We start from the raw sequence: 21,720 nt of genomic DNA on the forward strand, positions 1-21,720 counted from the left end.
TATATATATATATATATATATATATAATTTATTAATTTTTTATTTTATTTTACCAGGTACCATTTTACCATGGCACCATTCACTTCTTATCGCCAAACCAGGAACACACGCTGATAAGCGTCTAGTATCCCTGCCAAATAAAATATATTAAATACACTAAATGTTGCAAAAGATTTTCCCATTTGGCTTCCAGCCATTTTTATTCTGTATCTGCTTTACTGGCATTTACGTATCATAGTACGCACACAGTTCTTGTTCCAAACTTCTTGAAAGGCATTCACAGCATCCGTCCTCCTCAAAGAGATTTGGCAAACTTTCATTCAAACCATCCATGTGTATTGGCAGCGTAGAAACCAATGTGAGAGCAATTGAATAGATAAAGTTTGTTACAATGGATTGTGGATTTAAAATGATAGAACATACACATATAGATATAGTATGGGTGTCAGGAAATTGTTACATAATTTTATGCCTGGGACATTTCATGAAGAGGTCTTATTATGGAATTTAACTTAACATTGAGAAAACAGACCATAGATTTTCTATAACATGCACACAGATTTAATATGATGGATGAACTCCATAAAGAACATTTTTTTTTAAGTCAATAAGTCAATCATTATTCTTTTTTTGAGCAATGTGAAGAATATTAGAAAAAAAGGACGAAATAATAGAGATGGTCACATAGAATTACTTTGTATCTGAAACTATATAGCATTCGTTGATTCATCAGTCACCTTTTGATTATATTATTTTAGTTGTACTGATAGACTTTTTAGAATGTGCTTTTTAAAAACTAGCTGGCAACTGTCTGTATTTCAAATGATTTCCATTTCCATTAGATCTTTCTGAATATTCCTTATATGGTCTGAACAGTAATGGGGATGTGAGTGGGTTGATTGGTGATAACATTATTCATTCTTTCTTTAGTGTTTTTTTCCCCTGCACAGCTGTTGAACTGGCACCTCCACCCACATCTCAAAAACAACACCTTTAATGATTAACGCCTGTATTTACTGAGTAATTCTGCGCATATTCTCATTCCTTATTTTTCATTATTTTTCTGTGGATTGCTATTTATTTAAAAAAATAAAAATAAATAAAAAACATGTTAAATTCAGTGTTATTTAAAAACAATATTTTATTATACTTATTTTAATTTCACGATCCTATAAATCAGTAAATAAATAATAACAATAAAATACTAATCTGGAGTTACCACAGTGTGCGAGTTTTTTTTTTTTTAACTATATCGATTACCTTTTTTAACTCAGCAACTTAGATGTGCTTTCATCACTTGAATTCTTTAGATCTAAATAATATGAACGTTGACGCAGGATCTAACAGATAGCCTACTACCAAACCTATAACAATTGGGGATATGATTTATCTGTCTATTTCACACATGCACGAAAAAGAAAGCATAGAGTAATTTCGTTTTCACATGAATCCCTATTTACGACCCAGAGAGCGTGACTCGGCTTCTCACTGCTCTGGGGCAGTGATGAAGCCGGTTGCTGTGCAGCGCACTACCGCGCATGTCACACGGCAGGTGCACACGCAGCATCCATCTTGGGCATCCTGAGGTTAGCGCAAAAGGACTGCAATACATGTTGCTGCCTAATTTGGACTGAATCGAATTTAAATAGAGAGCGCGTAGGAAAAATGTGTTTGAAACTGAGCTGTGTTATGATTCGCTGAAGTGAACGATAGTGAAGGGAGAGAATAATGAAAAGGAAAGAAAGCGGCATGAAGGCGTTGTACTATTTGCACAATCAGCTGTATTGAGTGTATTTACGGTCAATTCTCCAGAGCAAGGTGGTCCATTCTTAAAAGAACTGCAATTTAATGGTAAGTGATCATGCGTATTATTTTAGTGTTTTGACCTGTCGCATGTCAGGGATGCTTGTCACGCACTATCGCGACTTGTAGGGTACCCTTAATGGTATTTTCTTTTTGCATTACGCGAATAACCCCAACCCCCCCTCACAGCTTGGTGGATGCTGTTTCTGTGTTTCTCCCCCACCCCCTCCCTGCTCCAACCTCTGCAGAGGATCCCGCTGACGGCAAATTGTAAGGGCTGTTGTTTGTTTTTGTTTTTTGTTGCTTTCAATTAAGTATTCCGGGGCTTTATGCGTCCTCTGGCTGTCTTTCTGCTATGTTTATTGTTGTGGACGAGCAAGTCAATAATATCACTGTATTAAATACAGCAATTGATACGGGAAGATGGAGGACGTGCCTGCAGTTTGAATGTGCATACAGTAATGATGCGATACGTACACGCTATGGTAATAGGTTGGTTTGAGGTTAATATTGTCTATGATCTTTAATGCTGGAAGAACACATTTCTCCAGTTTGCAACCAAGTACCGCCTTCAAGATATATCCATACATTTGTGTGTCCTTTTCTCTCAGCATACAATATTGCTTTTTGGAAAACTCCAGAGAAGAAAGTAGAGTCGGAAATTTTATTTGCATTCATAAAACTAGAGTCGTACCATGGAGAGTGGAGTGCTCGTATTCTGTCTTGTTCAATGGAGTAGGTGAGGAATGAATGCCACCAGCATTTGGACATTTACTGTAGGTGAGATAGTAGCTTGGAGGCCTTGGTCCCTTGCTTGGCAGTGCTGGATTTGTGTTCCATAGTATGGTTTGGTCTTGCATGTGAGTACAATTGGTCTTTGCTTAGAATTCTGACTTCCATGGGACATCATTTAACATTTCAGTGTTCTGGAAAACAACACTTGTTAGGGGCCTAGCAATGAGTCAAAGTTTGCCACTCTTACCTCTTACCTCTGAGGGTAATTTGCCATTGGGGAAGGCTGAAAATGTACTGTTTTAAAGACGTCATAAATTGCTGTTTGACTAGTTAAGGTCTAAAGTGAAATCAGTCGACAAAAGTGATTTTCATCTTCAATTCACATTCGGTTGGGTGACTTTTATATTTGTGATTATGACTTGCGGATGAAAAAGAGCCACATTTGAACAGGAGGTACTTATCTGAGAAGTAGGCCAAGTGCTAATATGGAACTTGGTAAGCTATGTACACAATTCAAACTATCAGAAAAGAATGATAGATACCGTATATCTAAAAATGAACATGACATGTTGCCCATGAAAGTATTTATAAAATTGGCACTGTAATGAGGTGCTGTGGTTTCCTGGTCAGAGTGGTGTTTGCTAGCTGCAGTTGTTGTACACACTCCTGATTTTTGAAAACTATATTTGACTGTATTTTATCTTCATTATGTGAGTGGTTATGGAGCTGATAGACCCCAGGTGTGATCAATAGACATACGGCAAAGTCATGCACGAATGATTTTGTTATTTCAGCATTTGTGGTAATACAGAGAGGGATCTGTGACCACTGATGGCTTTATCCCGCATTAACTGCCACCACTATTAGCCTTAACATGATTGTCAGAAAAACTGTGTGCAGAGCCACTCCATTATAAACATTCCCCAAGTTTAGATGGTTGTTAAGAACTGTCAGTAATGGGAACTCTAATTACTACCTACAGTCCAGCTACAGTAACATTAATAGAGTTTATTAAAAAAGGACAGTGGAGTATATGGTATTTTTTTTGTTCATTATGCAATGATAAAATGTATGCACAGTTACCTACATAAGCATCTGCTTGTATGAGTACATTATTGCACCTAGAATCCAGTTTTCTAGAGATGCACTGAACAAAAATTCAGTCAAATAGCGTGCTTTTATTTTTTCTTTTATGTCCCCCAAGATCAAGCAAATACCTTGAACTACTCAGTGATCCATGGCCTCACTCTTTCCATTTGCGAAGGCCAAGCCATACAGCTGCAGATTCCGCTTCATCCTACAGTGACTGAGCAAGAGAGGTTTCAGGCTAATCTCTGATTGGCTGGCTATTAGCCAGTTATGGCAGTGCTGTTGAACTGAAATTGGTGACTGACAGGTCATCACGGACATCAAACAAAATAGTTTAGCTAATCCGGTGCTTGTTTCTCAGTGGCTGACACAAGCCGCTTAAAGATTGTGTGTGTTACACAGAGTCAGTGTTTGGACAGTGTTCCTGCTGGAACAAATGCATGTGATAATTTGCCGTGTTTCCATTGTCTGTGGAAAGCCCTGGAATTGTTCACCTTAACACACACTGTAGAGGAGAACCTTCATATTTTTTTACAGCTCTAAAAGAGCACACATTTCTATGGACCCCAAAAATGTTTAATCAATTAAAGCAATTAATAAATAAAATATGAATTAAGAAATGCATTGTGCAAATCTGGATTAAATAATTCATATTGGACTTACTACAGCAGAGGAGGGCATACTTTGTTTTTTTTATGTTCCAAACACTAGACAGACAAATACTAAGTAGTTGAATTATTTTAGAAAAGCCACACCCAAGTACAAATCGGGTGAATTAACAGGGCATTTCTTCCTCTGTCCCTCTTGGCTAATCATACTGTAAGTTGCGTGTCAAACAAAAAATGTACAAAACAAGAAATGCATACATAGTTATGTAGGGATGCAATTTCAGTACTAGTATTTTTAAATATTCCATCAGAGCTAAAAGTCATAAATCTTGGTTGAATTTTGATGGAGAGACCCACATGTTACTACATGTCCTGTCGTTATAACTCAGTAAGCAAAAGGTATTTAGCAGATCTACAGTAGGCCTAATTCAAGCTCTAGTGAAGATGAGGCATGCATGCAAATATGTAAAATGAAACAAGAAGACAGAAATACAAATTGACATTGTATTATCTGAATATTTGTAAGTTGCTAATGCAGTTGACCTACAGTTGAATATGGATTCACAGTATGGGGGGGATCCATGAAGTCAAGCATTTATAACTTGTAGCTCACTATAATATTTCCATCTTTTTCAGGGTTGTGGTCTGATCTGTTCAAAGATGAGTACGGTAAAACTGGCCTTCCTGTTCCTTGTGTTATCGTTGTGGATGACTGAGGTGTCCAGCAAAGAAAAATCTGCCAAGAAGGGGAAGAAGAAAGGAAAACAGGTCTACTGCCCCTCGTAAGTCTTACTGTCTCCACCCAAATTACTTATGTAGCATTCGTTATATTCAGTTTATGGTTCATATTCAAATGCTATGAAGATACACGTAGTGTGACCCAGCTTCAGTATAGCCACAATGTCTATTATTGTTTCAGTTCTTGATGATATCTATGGCTAATAATGTCTGTGTTTGATGGTAATTGTAGTTCATATCATATCTGTCTCTGGTGTTACCTGTAGCTGATGATATCTGGATTTTGCGATCTCCGTATCTGATGATATCTGTCGCTTTCACAGTCATGTTTTGTCATTAAAGAATAAAGCAGTGGATATTCTCAAACGTATGTCATAGAACAGTGTTGCCTTTGTCTTGAATTGAATGCTAATGTTTGTCTGCCTTTTTTCCAGGAGAAAATTGTAGCATTGGTGCTTTTTAAAAGGCATACTGTATTAAGCAGATGAATATCCAGTCATCCAGTCATAAATCAGTGTTTATTTTTGTTCCTTGTCGTACTTTTGTGTTTCTGTATATGTATGTATATAAGCCTTGTATGTGCTTTGGGGATCCAGCTGGTTCCAGTGCAAAATGATAATGCTCTGCATTAACAGGGAGCACAGCTTCGAAGTTTATTAACCAGTGGAAATTGTGAAAGAAATTTTCCAGGTTTCTTTCCCCTTTTGAGAAAGAAATACCCGGAATTTACAATGCATACACTTGACTTTAAGAATGAAATGTGGTACTCTACTCATCTTCAAAGTGTGATAACGTTTACTCAATTATGTTTAAAGCAGCACTTTCCTGAATTCCGTTGCAGAGCCCTGCTACCTTTTTGGACATTTTTTTTCCTCAGAAGTCTTTTTCATCAGCATTCTTCAGGACATTATTATTATTATTTTATATATTAGCACTCCAGTATGGAAATCTAAGCTGTCTTTTCAGTTAGTAATACAAAAACAGAAACAATGAATTGTCCCTGAATTCTTTTCACATTAGGATAAGATGCTATAATCTTTCCTGTTTACTCCCATCTTTTGCTCTAAGCTGCCTCATGCTGTTTGCTTTTAGCCTATCCTTTAGCTACTGTATTTTCACGTGTCGCATAATTTATGATTTTACTCTTTTGCCACACAGTCAGCTGTCTTCCGAGGACCTCGCCCGGGTTCCTGCAAATTCGACAAGCAACATCTTGAACAGGTTGCTGGTCACCTACGACCCGAGAATTCGGCCAAACTTCAAAGGCAGGTTTTGACGATGGCGCTGCGTGCTTCTTGTGGACTTGAATTAGTCCTCTGTGCAGAGTTTAGATGTGTTCAGTTCACATTGGAGGGAAGGGCTGTCTGATCTGGTCTCTTGCTCTGTGGCATGAAACTAGCATTTCTATGACCATACCAGTGCACCATTACATGCTCTACCTTCTAACACATGCCTTGTATGCATGTCTTGCCGCATAATGAATAGTTTTAGATTTTGGCCAATCAGGTGCAGCCACATTGTTCTTTACCCTGGAAATGTGGGAGTCATTGAAATTGGAATTGCAAGGTTCTTTTTTAAAATTCTGTTTTCTTTATAAGGAAAATTGCTTACATGCTCAAATTTGTCACACAAAAGCAGATATCTTACTGCTGTTCCTGTTTTGTGAATGGAGTCTAATAAAGCCAATTATTAACGCTTTAGAAAAAAGTGTTGTTATGAACGTGCGTTGTTTTTTATTAGTTGTGCAATGGATGTGGGTAGTGGTCCACGCTATCTCCAAATACAGCCATGCAAGATGGTCTCACACAGCTGACGTTTTTCACATTCCCCATTGTAGGTATTCCCGTGGAGGACAAAGTGAATATCTTCATAAACAGCTTTGGGTCTATCCAGGAGACTACTATGGTAAGCAAACTCACATATGCACGATCATCTCTCGCTTTTTCAAAAACTTGATCTGTATTCGAGCAATTTTATGGAACAAAAAGTCCCCTGTGAGATTTCAAGGGATTTCTCATGTGACATTATTGTCTCTCAGCAATTTCAACAGTGCAGTATTTTGCTTACTCGGACACAGAATTAGTAAAATTTTTACTTGTACAAAAATGCTTCCCCTATTGGTTATTGACCATTACAGTCAAATTTCTCATGAAAGCTCTTTAATGTGAGTCACCACTTTGTGGTGCCAGCATCATAATTGATATCATAAGGGTGACTTGGTGATTCTTATTAAATTAATTCATTTGCAGGCAATTTTCAGTTTATGGTCGCAGTATGCAGGTCTTGGTAGGGGATGCTAGTTGCTTTGGGGATTAGTGGATGTTCCTGCTGTGCACAGATTGAAACCACTGTGAATGAGTCTCAGTGACTTTGTTTTATGAACGGTGACAGTTATGATAAGGCCTTTGATGGCTTTTATGTTTTGCACCTATTGAAAACGTATCCTTTGAGAGGGATTACTAATGCGCATCCTGTGTTGCCACTGACAGAAGAAACTTTCACAATGTGGAACAATAACAACATACACCCTGAATGCAGAATACACTGGACAGTAGTGTTGTGTAGTTTTAATTTGACTCATGACCTGATGGTAGCACGGTTCAGTCTCCACATTTGTTCCATGCAAATACAACTGAATAAATGGATAGTTGTATTCTAAGAAGTGCGTAAGTCACTTTGAATGGTATTGCCTGTAATTAGATACAAGTTGAAGTAATACAGGCTCCCTGGTGGTGTGAGAAGCTGAGACAGTGATGTGGCCAGTATCCAGATTAAACCCTGACCAGCTCAGCACAGATTGTTGCCTGGAGACCCATGTGGTGATGCCTAATTGGCTGACGGCTTCCCTGGGAAAGGAGGATTTTCTCTCTGTGGGTTATTTCCCGCTTGTGCGACAGTGACTTCTGAGTGTCTTACCTGTCGTAGGTGGGAGGTTCTTGGCAGCAGTAACTTATGTACAGTACATTGCAGATTGAAGTGAAGCAGAGCATTTCAGAGTGAACTGATGGAAGATTCTGGCACAGATTACTACGAGCGTTCCAAACTGGGAGAGAAGAGAAAATACTACTGCTACTATAATAATAATAATAATAATAATGAGATCAGTACAGGCATATAATTTTAAATATTAAAAATAATCACATCATCAACAAAAACAAGAGTAATACCACTGCCACACTGATACCTACCTGTCATGAAAGTGCTTGTCCTTGGCTCAGCAGACTTGGAGCCCCGCCTTTGTTTTTTGGCACATAGAGCAACAGTCACTCAAATGCCAACGTCCCTGACAACTTATGCCCTAACCAAACACTCTGAAAGGGCAGGTATGCTGTTGTACTCTGTGTCTTTGCTCAGTTTGCACCATTTCCCAGAAGGGCCTAATTAATTTTGTGTTGATTGTGCAATAAATCATTAGCATCCTCTACAGGTCTCTGCCTGTTTAAATATTCCTTCTTTGATTGCCTTCTGCCATTTGACGGTTAATCACCAGGACTCGGAGGGAATGATTACACACACCCCTCCAGTACTGGCACAAGGACGAAAAATCAATAGAGATTGTGCTGCCTTGTGGTATCTGTGAAGTATGGTACAAGAGAGACATTCATATTTGTCCCTGTTGCCTTTTTGAAAGCTAACCATCAATGAGTCTCGATAGTGTCAAATAGAATGTCGTCCGCTGATCTGTATCATAGGCATTCACTATCTAAGGGAAATGCTTCCAGTACCTGTGACTACAGTATATAGTATATACAAAATGAGGCATCAGTTCTGCTTACTGATCAAGCTGCATTTAGAATCGTCTTCTGTCTGTACAAGAAATAACAATCAGATTTTGTTACAAGCGAGTCCAGCGTTTGGAAAGCAGCAGCCATTCAGGGAGGTAGCTTCGCACAGCTGCAGCGGTTCCGGGGATTGTTTGACATTTCCCACACCCTTAGGTTTCATGCTAATAGCCCATCTCTGCCCCTCGGTCGCTGTGTAGTCAGACGTGTTTGACAAGTCGCGTCGCGTGAGAAGACAGCCGGGCTGCTTCAGGGGGGACCTGGGTCACAAAAACAAGAGGGGAAAACCTCGCCTAATTAGTGGCAATGGTGGCCGCTCTTGGAGGTGCACTTCCCCTGTTTAGGTGTGCGTGTGACCTTTGAACCATCAGAAACATGAAGCAGCCTGTCACAGCATTTGGAAGATACATGGAGCAACATGCAGTAACATGGAGTCCCAGACAAGTCTGTGAATGTAGCATTCACACAGACTGACCAGCAAGGCCCTGTACAGTTAGGCAGCAGTGTAGTATAATGGGTAAGGAACTGGTCTTGAAACCAGAGGTCACTGGTTTGATTCTCGGGTAGGACACTGCCATTGTACCCTTGAGCAAGGTACTTAACCTGCATTGCTTCAGTATATATCCAGCTGTATAAATGGACGCAATGTAACTGCTATGTAAGTGTTGTGTAAGTTGCTCTGGATAAGAGCGTCTGCTAAATGCCTGTAATGTAATGTAATAGTTAGCTGTAGGGATCTATGCATGCATTCGGCCATGTTGGATCTAAATGACAGCGCGCTGGTCCTTTGGTCACTCTCCTCCCTTTGATCAGGATTACAGGGTGAACATCTTCCTGAGGCAGCGGTGGAACGACCCCAGGCTCAGGCTGCCCACCGAGTTCAAGTCGGACGCCCTCACCGTCGACCCCAAGATGTTCAAATGCCTCTGGAAACCCGACCTGTTCTTCGCCAACGAGAAGAGCGCCAACTTCCATGACGTCACGCAGGAGAACATCCTGCTCTTCATCTTCCGCAACGGCGACGTGCTCATCAGCATGAGGTACGCCCCAGGATCTGTCGCTGTGCAGCTCCCTGAACCCATCGCTGGTGTTTTACGGGGGCATTTCAGAGATACCCTTGCGTAGGTCAGCTCATGGTGCATGATGTTATCATGGTACATGCATGCACAAACACATGAACGTCAATGTCAAAACAGCAATTAAAGCAACAGTACAGTTCCATACTAAATATAACATGAAGATGAACACAGTGTACACTGTACACAGTGGAGCAGCGCCGTAGGGACGAAATGATTCGCTATGCTGATGATGTCACAAATACTTAATTTGCAATCTATGTGCTTCCTGTCTGATTAGACCAGGGCCCTCTGGGTAGTGTTGTTCAATGCCTGGGGGAAATAGAAATATCAGCAACATAAGTGTTGACTGTGTGTGGCGACATTTTATGGCATAAATCTCAGGTTAGACGAAATCAATCAAGCAGACTCAAATCTTTGGTTGAACCTCAAACCCACTCGCAATCACACCAAAGGGAGAATTTTTTCCTGAACCGTCAACATTTATCATTTATTAAATTTACATTTTCTTTTTCATCTGTACCACTGCCTGTTTGCTATTGTGCAGTTGTGAGCAGCACATTGCTGGGTGTAGCTCCTCGTGGTTTCGGAATGGTGTTTGAAAACTGTCACTCTGTCGGTTGTCGAAGAGGCTTTCATTTACACCACCAGATTATCTGGGATGCGATAATATGAGCTTCGGTCTCTTTGTTCCCACGCTCACTGTCCTGCCAAATGCCAAGGCCTTGTCGTGTCTCATCTAAGAGCAGTGATAAGGTGGCAGCATGCCAAGTAGCCGCCGAGCCAATCTGTGTTTTCCCACAATTAAACAGTGATATCTTCTTAATAAAATTAACACGTAGGTATTATGTCACTAACAGTCATGCCACTAATATGTATATGCTGTAGTCTATTAACAGACTCAAATGAGAAAAACAAGTGCCAAGTTAAGAGAATTAAATACTGCCTTATAAAGACATGGCAGTAGGTTTAGGGGGGATTATGTTATCCCCTATTTAATGTTTGTGGGTGTATGCATTCTGTCAATTGTTTTGAAAAAAAATTGGCCAGTCAGCGTAATGCAGAAGAACATGGTTAAATTGACAGCTTAATTTTGTAAACCAGTTTAAATATGTGCATTCTAATGCAGTAAGCATAGTATGTATTAACAATTCCCTGAAAGGGCTTTTTCTACTTTTGCAATTAGTGTTGGTTTGCTGCAAAATGACTCATTTACAAAAGAAAATAAGCTTATTTGTCCTGTTGATTGTAATGATGTTATAGATACTGTACAAATAGACTGAAGTAAGTCAGTAATAATTTTCATTTACCTTTTGGTCAGTGATGTTCTACATGCTTCTGTCTATACTGCAACTGTCTGCTTGTAGCTTTCGTCCTTTTCCCTCTCTAAGTCCAAAAAAATCTTCTTTTTAGGTTTTTACTCGCGTTGAGTAAAAGATGGTGTGCGTTTGATGTAAGAAGGTCATGGGATTTTGGTGTTTCGTTTGCATCGCTCTCAGTTTGGCTGCTTTCTCGTGGCGATGTGGGCTGACTCCTTTCTGTACGATCATTTTACCCGTCATTGGAAGCATCGGTGGCCAGGGCTTTTCTAATGTTACCACAACCATCCAATTACTTGCTGGAACTGCTTTACTTCTACATTTGCATGCCATGAAGGTGATTCAGAAAATGAAACGGTAAAAAGACCACCTGCTTCTTTCATCTAAGACAGGTGGGCAATTTGCTGCTATTTAAAATCCGAAATGAACAAAAAAAAATTTTAATTCGTGCAGCTCGATATGCAATAAATACATTGATGTGTACTTCCCAGTATTGACCAAATGCACAAAGGTTTGTCTGGAAATCTATTTTGATATATATTTTGAAATCTATTTTCCCATCTCAAAATTTTTAAAAATAGATTGCTGTATGTATATCTATTTCCCAAAGAGTTTCCGAACGCATTGTCTCTTAAAAATATTTTGGTCTGCGGTTATGGTTTTTTGACAGTCCTTCATCATTTGATTGTCACTATGCATTGAACACGCAAAAAATAGTGGCAGCCAGTCTGTCATGAAGCATGTGTCCTACCCCTCGAATTGCCTTAGAATCTGTCTGCAACTCCGGCTATAGTCCCATGCTGTCATTATGTCTAACAGTACTAATTACATACGAAATTTCATTGGTTGCTGTTCTCTGCATGCTAATGAACTGAAAAAGGAAGCAACAATAAGCTGAGCATTGCAGTTTAATGCTGTCTTTAATAATTGATTTTTAAAAATCTTACGACTACTGTTGACAGATTTTGCTTTTACCATTGCAAGGCGCCGCGATGCTGTTGGGCAACTTGAATATCCCAGTTTTTTTCTTTATGACCAAAAACTGGGATATGGTGTTCCCATTTTTTCTTTTTTCTTTTTGCCTGTAAAATAAATAAAAGAAACAAATCAAAAATCTAGTTGATACAGTACCTGCAAAAATCATATTAGTGTTCTTTGAATTTGAAGTGCACTACTGGACCTTTTTGAGGATCAGAAAACTTAGAACGAGGTAAGATTCCCTCTCGCCTGTCTCTTCGGCTCCACTATTGTGCAAAGGGCCCCAGCCACGCAGCAGCTGAAAGGAGAGACTGTTGTTTAGCTTGTTTACCTTACTTCATCCATTCATGTGGATGACATGTCATCCAGACATAAAAAACACATGACGTAGCGATAGTGGTTCCCTAGCTTAATAAAGGATACTAGCCATAGTTTATTAGCACAAAGCAGGTATTGTGTAAAATTTTATTTTATTTTATTTTTTAAAACCAGTGCATGATGAATCACTTTTTAGCCAAAAAATTAATAATAATTTTTATTTGAATTAAAAATAATATTTGAATGTGTTATGATGGAACACAAGTGTTATGATGGGCAGTTTGAGATAATATATTACATCATACAATATCTGACATTGTATATTCCTATTGAATTAAAAGCATGTTACAGGACTTTAAGAAAATACCATATGCTTATTTTATACTTGGTGTATATAATTGATATTAACTATCAATGATGTTACCTCAGACCCAAACAGGGTTTAGAGAAGATATGTATTTCTCTCAGGAAAACAAATGTAAAACAGATGAAGCAAATGTCTTATTTTTCTGGCATGGAGAAGAGGAGTTGAACACTGGAATAAGATTTGCTCAGAAATGATGTGGCTCTGTAATTTCTGTTCTGTTCCAGACTATCTGTGACACTTTCCTGCCCTCTTGACCTCACCCTGTTTCCCATGGACACGCAGAGATGCAAGATGCAACTGGAGAGCTGTATGTGAATATTATCAAGTTAACAAACCTTCAGACTTTATGTCCTCTGGGCTTTGAAAAAAGGCAGTGTTCGTGGTCCAAATTCAGTTCATTTCATGTTGTGCAGCATGTTTGATGAGAGTCCTTGTTGAAATGAAAATGATTTTATAATGCCATGTAAATGGTATGGAACTGCTGTTCATTTTACATTTTTCTTTGATGTCCTTGGATTTGTCTGTGGTGCAAATTTATAGTGAATTATGCTGACATCTGACATGCTGTGTTTGCGTGCGTGTGTGTGCGTCTGCCTGTGTGTGCGTGTGTGTCTTCATGTGTTTCTATGTTTTGTTTGTGTTTGTGTGTGTGTGTGCGTGTGCGTGTACGTGTGTATGTGCACGTGTGCAATTTCAGTTGGCTACACCACCGATGACCTGCAGTTCATGTGGCAGTCATCGGACCCTGTGCAGATGGAGGAGATTGCACTTCCCCAGTTTGACATTAAACAGGAGGATATTGAATATGGAAACTGTACCAAATACTACAAAGGAACTGGTATGCAGTTTATCCTTCTATTTTGAGTGTTCGGATGGAGTTCACAACCATGATTTCCTGTCAATTTTTTGCAGATTTTCCAATTGCTTATCTCATACATTTGACTGCTTTTTCATTTATGAGAAAGAAATGTGTTTAAATAATTACTTCATCAAGCGTATCGAAAAAAGCAATGCATACAGTATTGCAATGCATTATTCATTTATGAGAAAGCATGGCAACAGAAATCCCAAGAGTCAGTTGCCATTTTCTTGTGCATCATGACCACAAGCAGTGCTGGACTGCATTTTAGATTCCGCCTCAGATTTATTTTAGCACAAAATGGAGGCAGCATTCTGTCTAGTCTATGTTAGTATGCCTAGGTTTATAAGTCACAGTGTTTTTGGTGTTATTTTTGTACAATCGACAGGTTGCATTTTCCTTTCTGTCAGACAGTTATAAGAGCCATAAAGGCTGCATACAGTGTTGCTCTACCATATGCTTTTCAAAGATGAGCCCTTGGGCACTTGCAACCTGTTCCTGCAGGGAAACTTACTAACCGCCAGCTTTTAGAGAAACATCTGGACACTGATCATTGATGCGCTGCACATTTTTGCAAGAGACTCACCAGAAGGTCCATTACATTAAAGCTTAAAAAGAGACTTACAGCTGCTTACCAAAAACATATGCACTTGTCACCAAACAACAGCAATCGAAAGATTGGTTTGCATCAAACCAAAACGTATGGTTGTTGTGCAGGAGCACATTGTCTAGCCCTAATGTTATGTTATGTTTTTAACAACACCTTGCTCCTTACTCTGATAGTGATAACAACACCCTCTCCTTACTCTGACAATGATAACAACACCCTCTCCTTACTCTGATAATGATAACAACACCCTCTCCTTACTCTGACTATGATATCAAGGCAGTGGAAGGAAATGGCAAGGAAAAGGTTGTGTAGAGGAAAAAACAAAGTTAAGTCATCCCTGGCAGATAAGGCGGAAGAACGGCTGTTGGGGTGTAAGAACACCACGCTTTTTCATAAAGCCAATTAAGGAGCGCATCGTGGAACTGACTAAATTAAAAACGCCGCCGGCGACAGTCTTTGTTCAGTAGCTGACAAAAAGCTTCTCAAACAAAGCACTTGTCTGCAAAAAAGAATTGGGGGTTTAGAACAGTCATTTGGTGATGTAGCACTTTCGTTTGAGATTTTTGGTGCCCTCCTCCTTAATCTGTTGGGTAAAGTGTGAGACAGGTGCTCTGTCTCGCACTACCATTAATATGGACATGTGTAGCTATCATTAAAACGTAGCGCCCCATCACTTGATCAGATAAGCCGGTTAATGAATGCTTACCAGGCGGATACACACACTACATCAGGCCACACATTGAATCTCTCCTACACTGAATGGCACCACATTTGTGAAGGGTAATGATAAATCTGGGGCTCTGTCTCATTCCTGCCTGGCTCTCCCCAGGGTACTACACCTGCGTGGAGGTGATCTTCACCCTGAGGCGACAGGTGGGCTTCTACATGATGGGCGTCTATGCCCCCACCCTGCTGATCGTGGTCCTGTCCTGGCTGTCTTTCTGGATCAACCCGGATGCCAGTGCAGCCAGAGTCCCGCTGGGTACACTCGCCCTCACCCTCACACCTCCGGGGGGGGGCAGGGGTGGGGCAGTCTGACTGCACGTTGCCATTACTGTCAACCACGCCCCAATCTGGGAAGGACCACCCACTTCCATCCCACCACCACCACCACCACCACCGCCATACGTCTTCCACATTGTCCTGTGTCCTGTTTTGTCCTGTTCCCGTCCAGTGTCATCCCAGGCCTGCAGGAGGCCCTCATGGCATCTGAGCTAATGGCCTGATCTCAGGTCAGTCGCCTCCTGTCCATGGGTGTGTTGCCTGTCTGTGTGTGTGTGTGAGAGAGAGAGAGAGAGAGACAGAGAGAGAGAGACAGAGAGACAGAGAGAGAGAGAGAGAGTGTAAGTGAGTGAGAGAAATGCACAATGTGTGTGCATTTGTGTGTGCTGCACATGTCCATGCACTAAGTATGCATGTGACGCGTGCGTGCATGTGTGCACACGTTCCTCTCATGTTTTATTCACCATTGAAGCATCTCATGCCAGGGAAGGTGCTAAGCTTCTGAGTGCTGGCAGGCACCTTCCTCGTGTTATGTAAGAGACGTTTTGCTGTCTGCGTTAAAGGATTAGCGCCTGGATACCTCTGTCAGTTATGTAATCGCTGTACATGAAGTAAGGATCTTGATTTTAAACATTTAGGTTTAGGCAACATGCTAAATGAATATTCTACAGTGAGATACTGTGAAAACGGTGAATTATTTATGTAGCAAAGCAGTCTTTTATCTTATTCATTACCATTTAAAAGGTATGGTCAGCTTCACCATGGTATGTGCACTCTCACTGGAATTTATGTTGAACACCGAGCCATTATGCATGTGACATACATCTGGAAAACATGTTCTCTTTGTTGCATTTAAGTGATTTTTAACCTTGATATATTTTTAATAATAACTGATAAACACTGGCGTAGAAAAGTTGTGTCAGCTTTAACATCTGTAGTATTACAACGCAACCAGAGCAGGGCCTTCTGTGAGGCGACGGTTGTCCTTCATCCGTGGGGAAGTTTGGCTGAGCCCGGGCCTTTTCCCTCTCCAGGAATCCTCTCGGTGCTGTCGCTGTCCTCCGAGTGCACGTCCCTCGCCTCGGAGCTCCCGAAAGTGTCGTACGTCAAGGCCATCGACATCTGGCTCATCGCCTGCCTGCTGTTCGGCTTCGCCTCGCTGGTGGAGTACGCCGTCGTCCAGGTGATGCTCAACAGCCCCAAGAGGATCGAGGCCGAGAAGGCCAAGATAGCCCGGAGGGAGAAGGCGGAGGGCAAGACCCCGGCCAAGAACAACACCGTCAACGGGACGGGGGGAACGCCCATCCACGTCAGCACCCTTCAGGTCAGCGAGCGCGCCGCCGTGACTCCCCGCTCGGAGTGGAAATGTCACGCTTTGTTCCCCGAAAATACCAAAGATGGCTTTTTTCCCCGACATGTTAGACACCCCTCGGCATGTCTTAGTGCTGCGTCGCTGACAGGGACGTACGATTTAACAGGCACCGGGGTTTGTCTGACCTTTCGACGGCCTTTCACCTTTTCTTTCTTTTCTTTCTTTACTTGTTCTTGTTTTGTACTTTTGTCCAGAGTTTCTGAAAACTCTGTTAAGTTTTGGAAACGGGCAACACCCCTATAATTTCCGTCAAAATGATTTAGGCCAAAACCTCACTGAAGCTGATCATTTGCATGATTCATTCATTCTCCTGCAGTGGAGAGATCAATAATATTTGTCAAATATTCAGATGAATACACGTATGCTGCACCAGTATTTATAAACAAAAAAATGCTTGTGCAAGGAACTGGTGTTTATTAATAATCATGAAATTTAAAAGAATGCATGTACTATAAGACTGTTATGTAAAATAGGGAGAAGGTCCCAGTGTAGTTGGTTGTATTCAATAGCAATGTTTACTTCGAGGTAAACTTTTTGGTTACTTTTTACTTTATGCAACGTGTAGCAGGTGAGTTATTCCCTGCTGAACAGTCTTTCAGTTTTTTTCTATATTTCCCTGCTTTTATGCTGCGCAATGTTCCCTGTTACATGGTTTTATTTTTGTAATGAAGTGAGACACTTGGCCTACTTTCTGGTGGCTCTTATGTTTATACAAAAGGCCACAGCCTTTTTTTTAGCGGCCTGAATATTTTATGACATTTTTCCAAGGTAATTTTTTTTATGTATACTGTATAGCGGTTATCACAATTTTATATTGTTTATTAAATCCAGCTTTTGTTATTTAACATACCTTGAACCAAGCACAAAAAATAATTTTTATATGAACACGGAGGTATATTAATTAACCCCTGCAATGTTTGCAGTGATTATAGTTTTGAATCATTCTTGCAAGCTGATGTAAGCACTTTATAACCACCCCGCCGCCACCCCCCCCCCTTGGTTGGCTGATGAGTTACCATAGTTACTGACTTCACTGATGCCCATGGGACACCAAATGGGTCCTAATGCGTCTCTTGTGTGTTCATACCGAGTGCAGCCCTTTTTGAAAATGCAATGAGTAGAACACTCATCTGTTTACTGTACTGTATACTCAGTCTGCAGAGCTCACTTTAAAGCTTTCTTCAGCTTGTGTTCTCTGAATTTCCATTACATGAATGCTTGTTTTGGGGCTTATAATTTCTTTTAGAATGCAAGCCCTGTGCTGTTGTCAAGCACACAGTGAATATGCTGTTTGAATAAAGTAACTGCAACCTAGTGAACAATTTCAGAAGGGAGGCAATTCACAGATGAGCCCAAGCATTGTTTCAAGGATAGTAGCCCACTCCAACAATATGTGGCAAGAACTGCTGGTTTCTTAGATGCATTAACAGTTTGAAAGCACTTTTTAGCTTAACAGGAGCAAGGGGGAGGGTTTTTTTTTTTTTTTTTTTTGATTGACTGGGTGGTATTAAAAGTGCAGGCAAGGGTACAACCCAGATGAAAACATGTAAATGCGTACTGAATACTTGTTTCCGACATAGTCCTCGATGGAGGAGGAACAAGAGTACAACGATGCACAAAACATACAATATTAACAGCAACAGGGATGCAGATCCCCATTGAAATGCGCAGATCTTTGTTCAGAAACGGACAGTGCCCTCAGACCTTGCCTTTCCTGATGTACTGTAAGCAGCTCCAGATTCGCTGGAGACCTACACCTTCACTGCGAATATATTAATGCTCAGATACGTCTGAAGAGTCACTTCGGCTGACACGACGGAACCTTCCTCCAGCATTCGCAACATGTTAAAGCAAGTCGTGTGTCAGCAGGGTGGGAGTCGGCGTCGGTTTTTAATTGCACCTCGAATCTCTGATTGACATCGCAGCGCTGTCAGGCTGCCGGGCATCTGTGACTGAGAGAGCTCACGGTGGGAAGTGTAAATTCTAGTGCAGGCCCTTGATTAAAGGCCTAGTGGCTACGGCCATCGGAGACGATGTCTTTCTGTGGTCCGGGAGGCTCAAGTGGCAAGCAGATGTCAGTGTTACTGGGTGAAGAGTGGGTGTGCCCACTGCTCGCTCAGCCATTTTCTCTGGGCGGTTTCCACACTGCATCTGTAGCTGGGTTTGGTGCTTCTGGTCCTGGTGGTATAAATGTGGAGGGCTGCATGGGAAATGCATGCAGGCCCATCTTGAGGCATGCGTTACAGTTCATATGATCCTGGGGAGAATCTGTGTATTTTGGTGAACCAGCTTTCACCTTTCACGGTTTTGAAGCTTTTCCAAAATAGTTCTGTTTACACTGGAAAGCTTGTTCACGATGAGAGCACGGTCACGCCAGCGAAACACGGTCAGATTCATTTTCATCATCAGCTCATTACAAGCGAGTTGTGCCACGTGCCTACCATTTAAAGGAAATTATGGACTGTTAGTTCACTGAAAGCATTTGCAGAAGTAGTTACCTTACTGGTGTGTGAGCGTATTGGAGCAAAAAACATGTACAATATCGAAAGAAGATAACTGTTAACATATGCTAAAGATGTTTACTGCTGTAGTAGTCCTTCCTACAATGCATAAAGCTCTCACCAATAGTTTTTAATGAGGGATATCTCTACCCATCGGTGCTATCTCTTCTGTAGTACTGTGTAGCCGCTAGTTTAGATGATAGTCACTGGTTCACTGGCAAGTGACAGAGCTCCTCGTACGGGATGCAAGGCACAATATCTCCCATCGCAACCACCGCCATCAGCGTTGCCGTGACGATCAAGACCGGCTTCTCTCGTTCCGTTTCCCAGGTGGCCGAGAACCGGTGCAAGAAGGTGTGCACCTCCAAGTCGGACCTGCGGTCCAACGACTTCAGCATCGTGGGGTCGCTGCCGCGGGACTTCGAGCTGTCCAACTTCGACTGCTACGGGAAGCCCATCGAGGTCAGCAGCGCCCTGGCCAAGTCCCAGGCCAAGAACAACAAGAAGCCGCCCCCGCCCAAACCCGTCATCCCCTCGGCCGCCAAACGCATCGACCTGTACGCCAGGGCCCTGTTCCCCTTCTCCTTCCTGTTCTTCAACGTCATTTACTGGTCTGTGTACTTGTGATGGCCTTTCGTCCCGTAGCTTTCCACAGACACCCCACACCCCTCACCCACAATTGTGATGTGGTTTTTACTCGTCCCGTCTGCCCGGAGAATCGGACATAATATTACATCCTGGTGTAGCTGTAGTGAGAAGCTAAAATCGACTAAAGGTACACTCAAAGTTTACATGCTGACTGCCATCGTGACTTACCTGCAGTACTGTGCGTGGGGTCCGCGTTCAGTGTAAATAGCTGTGCAGCTAAGGTCTCCCAAAGCAAGAAGCGGGGACCGAGGAGTTGTTTAATTTTTGTGGAAAGACTTTCACTGTTAGTTAAAGGTCCTGGGATACTGCATGTTCAAAGTGCATAAATTAATATATGAATATATAAAAATAAAGTATATATGAAAATTTATTAAGATTATTGTCAGGAATTCCCGTAGAAGTAATTATTCTGATGGCTGATGACACTGCCGCTTTTGGATTGGCTGGCTGTTGGACACCAAAGCCCTACCTTGCCTTTCATATGCCAGTGGATGGATACAAACTGCCTTTTTTTCTGTGTAAAATGTCCATGCCAATAAAGGTTTGATGGCCAAATGTGACCATATTTCTTATTGCCCACCGCCATGCTGACATTTCCACTGTGTACAAATACCGGATGCTATTAAAATAAACTTTACTATTATTAACTTTATTTTGAGAGTTGGTCTTCAAACTTTGTGTTCAAAGCACTTTCCAAGTAAAACTGTCAGAAACAGAATATATAGAATGGAATGTGTGTGTGTGTGTGTGTGTGTGTGTGTGTGTTTTACTAACTAAAAATTGTTAATTGAACAAACCACGGGATTTATATTAATCCCATTGCATTGGAATTAATGAACAAAATGCTTAAAAAAGCAAGAAAAGGGATCACTTGCACATTATGAATAAGCCTTATCTTGTGTGCAAGATTTGTTGAATATGTTACAGTGCACATATAATGTTCATTAAAACATTTAAATGCGATGAGACTGGATGTGACAGGAAATGGGTTCCAAGTTTCCTTCTGTTTCAGCAGAGCGCACTGCAGACAGTCAGGCATCCAGAACGTGCCTAGCAGGCCAGCGTTAAGTTGTAATATGATGCACGTGGTGTGCTTACTTTGCAACACGGGGACGTTACAGATGGCCAGGAAGCCAAACCCCGTGTTTTTGCTTCAGTGATTTTCATCGCTCTGGAGCTTCTCCCAAGCAAGAATGTAAATAAAGGATTCATCTGAGTGGAGATGGTGTAACGCTATACTTTTTTTTTTTTTTAAGTGCAGCAGTTACCTGAGGAAACTCGCTTTCAAACTCCAAATCTTAACGTGTGCAGGCAAATACCCCTAACACCCCCCCCCCCCCCCATCCCCCGACATATGCACACAGTAACAGATGTGTCTTTAATGACCTTTGAACCCTGAACCTCGATTTGGCCATTAGTTATCAAGCTCTTGAAATCCGACCCCATGGGGTTGTCAGCGAAGTCTTAATTATGCATCTGTCTGGGGGTGCCCGAAATGAGAGATATGACTGTGTTATGTCAGGGCACAAATGAAGGGGTTTCACACATTTTTGTCTTAATTTGACATGAATAAAAAAAAATGTGTCTCTTCTTTTACAAGGGCTAACTTCATCAGTCAAAGAGAATGCTGGCTTTGCCAGCAACAGCCCACATAACCCGTTAAGTATGGACTTGCTGCCATGGCAACAGACACCTAGATTAGATTTCTGTAGCAGTCCAGTCACTCTCACGGGTGTAGAATGCAGCGACCTGAAAATGAGAATGCTGATGCACTGGAGAAAACCATGGAGGTCATGCAAATTAGCCATCTGCTTGAAACGTTGTCCTAAAATGGATCAAATGTATCAATTAAACATTGAAAATCTGTCAGCTTGGATTTTCATTTTGGCTGGGTCTGTTGCAAAGCCAAAGCATT

General features: G+C 41.2%; 1 protein-coding gene across 1 annotated transcript; it reads left to right on the forward strand.

The window, feature by feature from the left end:
• The first annotated feature begins 1,515 nt into the window (after positions 1 to 1,515).
• On the forward strand, positions 1,516 to 20,457 carry glrbb (glycine receptor, beta b). The gene is made up of 10 exons (XM_035424583.1): positions 1,516 to 1,851; positions 4,872 to 5,017; positions 6,132 to 6,238; positions 6,811 to 6,878; positions 9,569 to 9,795; positions 13,038 to 13,120; positions 13,511 to 13,651; positions 15,112 to 15,264; positions 16,319 to 16,608; positions 19,488 to 20,457. Exons 1-10 carry the CDS (start codon positions 1,849 to 1,851, stop codon positions 19,782 to 19,784), a joined length of 1,515 nt encoding a protein of 504 aa, XP_035280474.1. The 5' UTR covers positions 1,516 to 1,848; the 3' UTR covers positions 19,785 to 20,457.
• The last annotated feature ends 1,263 nt before the right edge of the window (positions 20,458 to 21,720 follow it).

Source organism: Anguilla anguilla, chromosome 7, assembly GCF_013347855.1.
Source record: "Anguilla anguilla isolate fAngAng1 chromosome 7, fAngAng1.pri, whole genome shotgun sequence".
Lineage (NCBI taxonomy): Eukaryota > Metazoa > Chordata > Actinopteri > Anguilliformes > Anguillidae > Anguilla > Anguilla anguilla.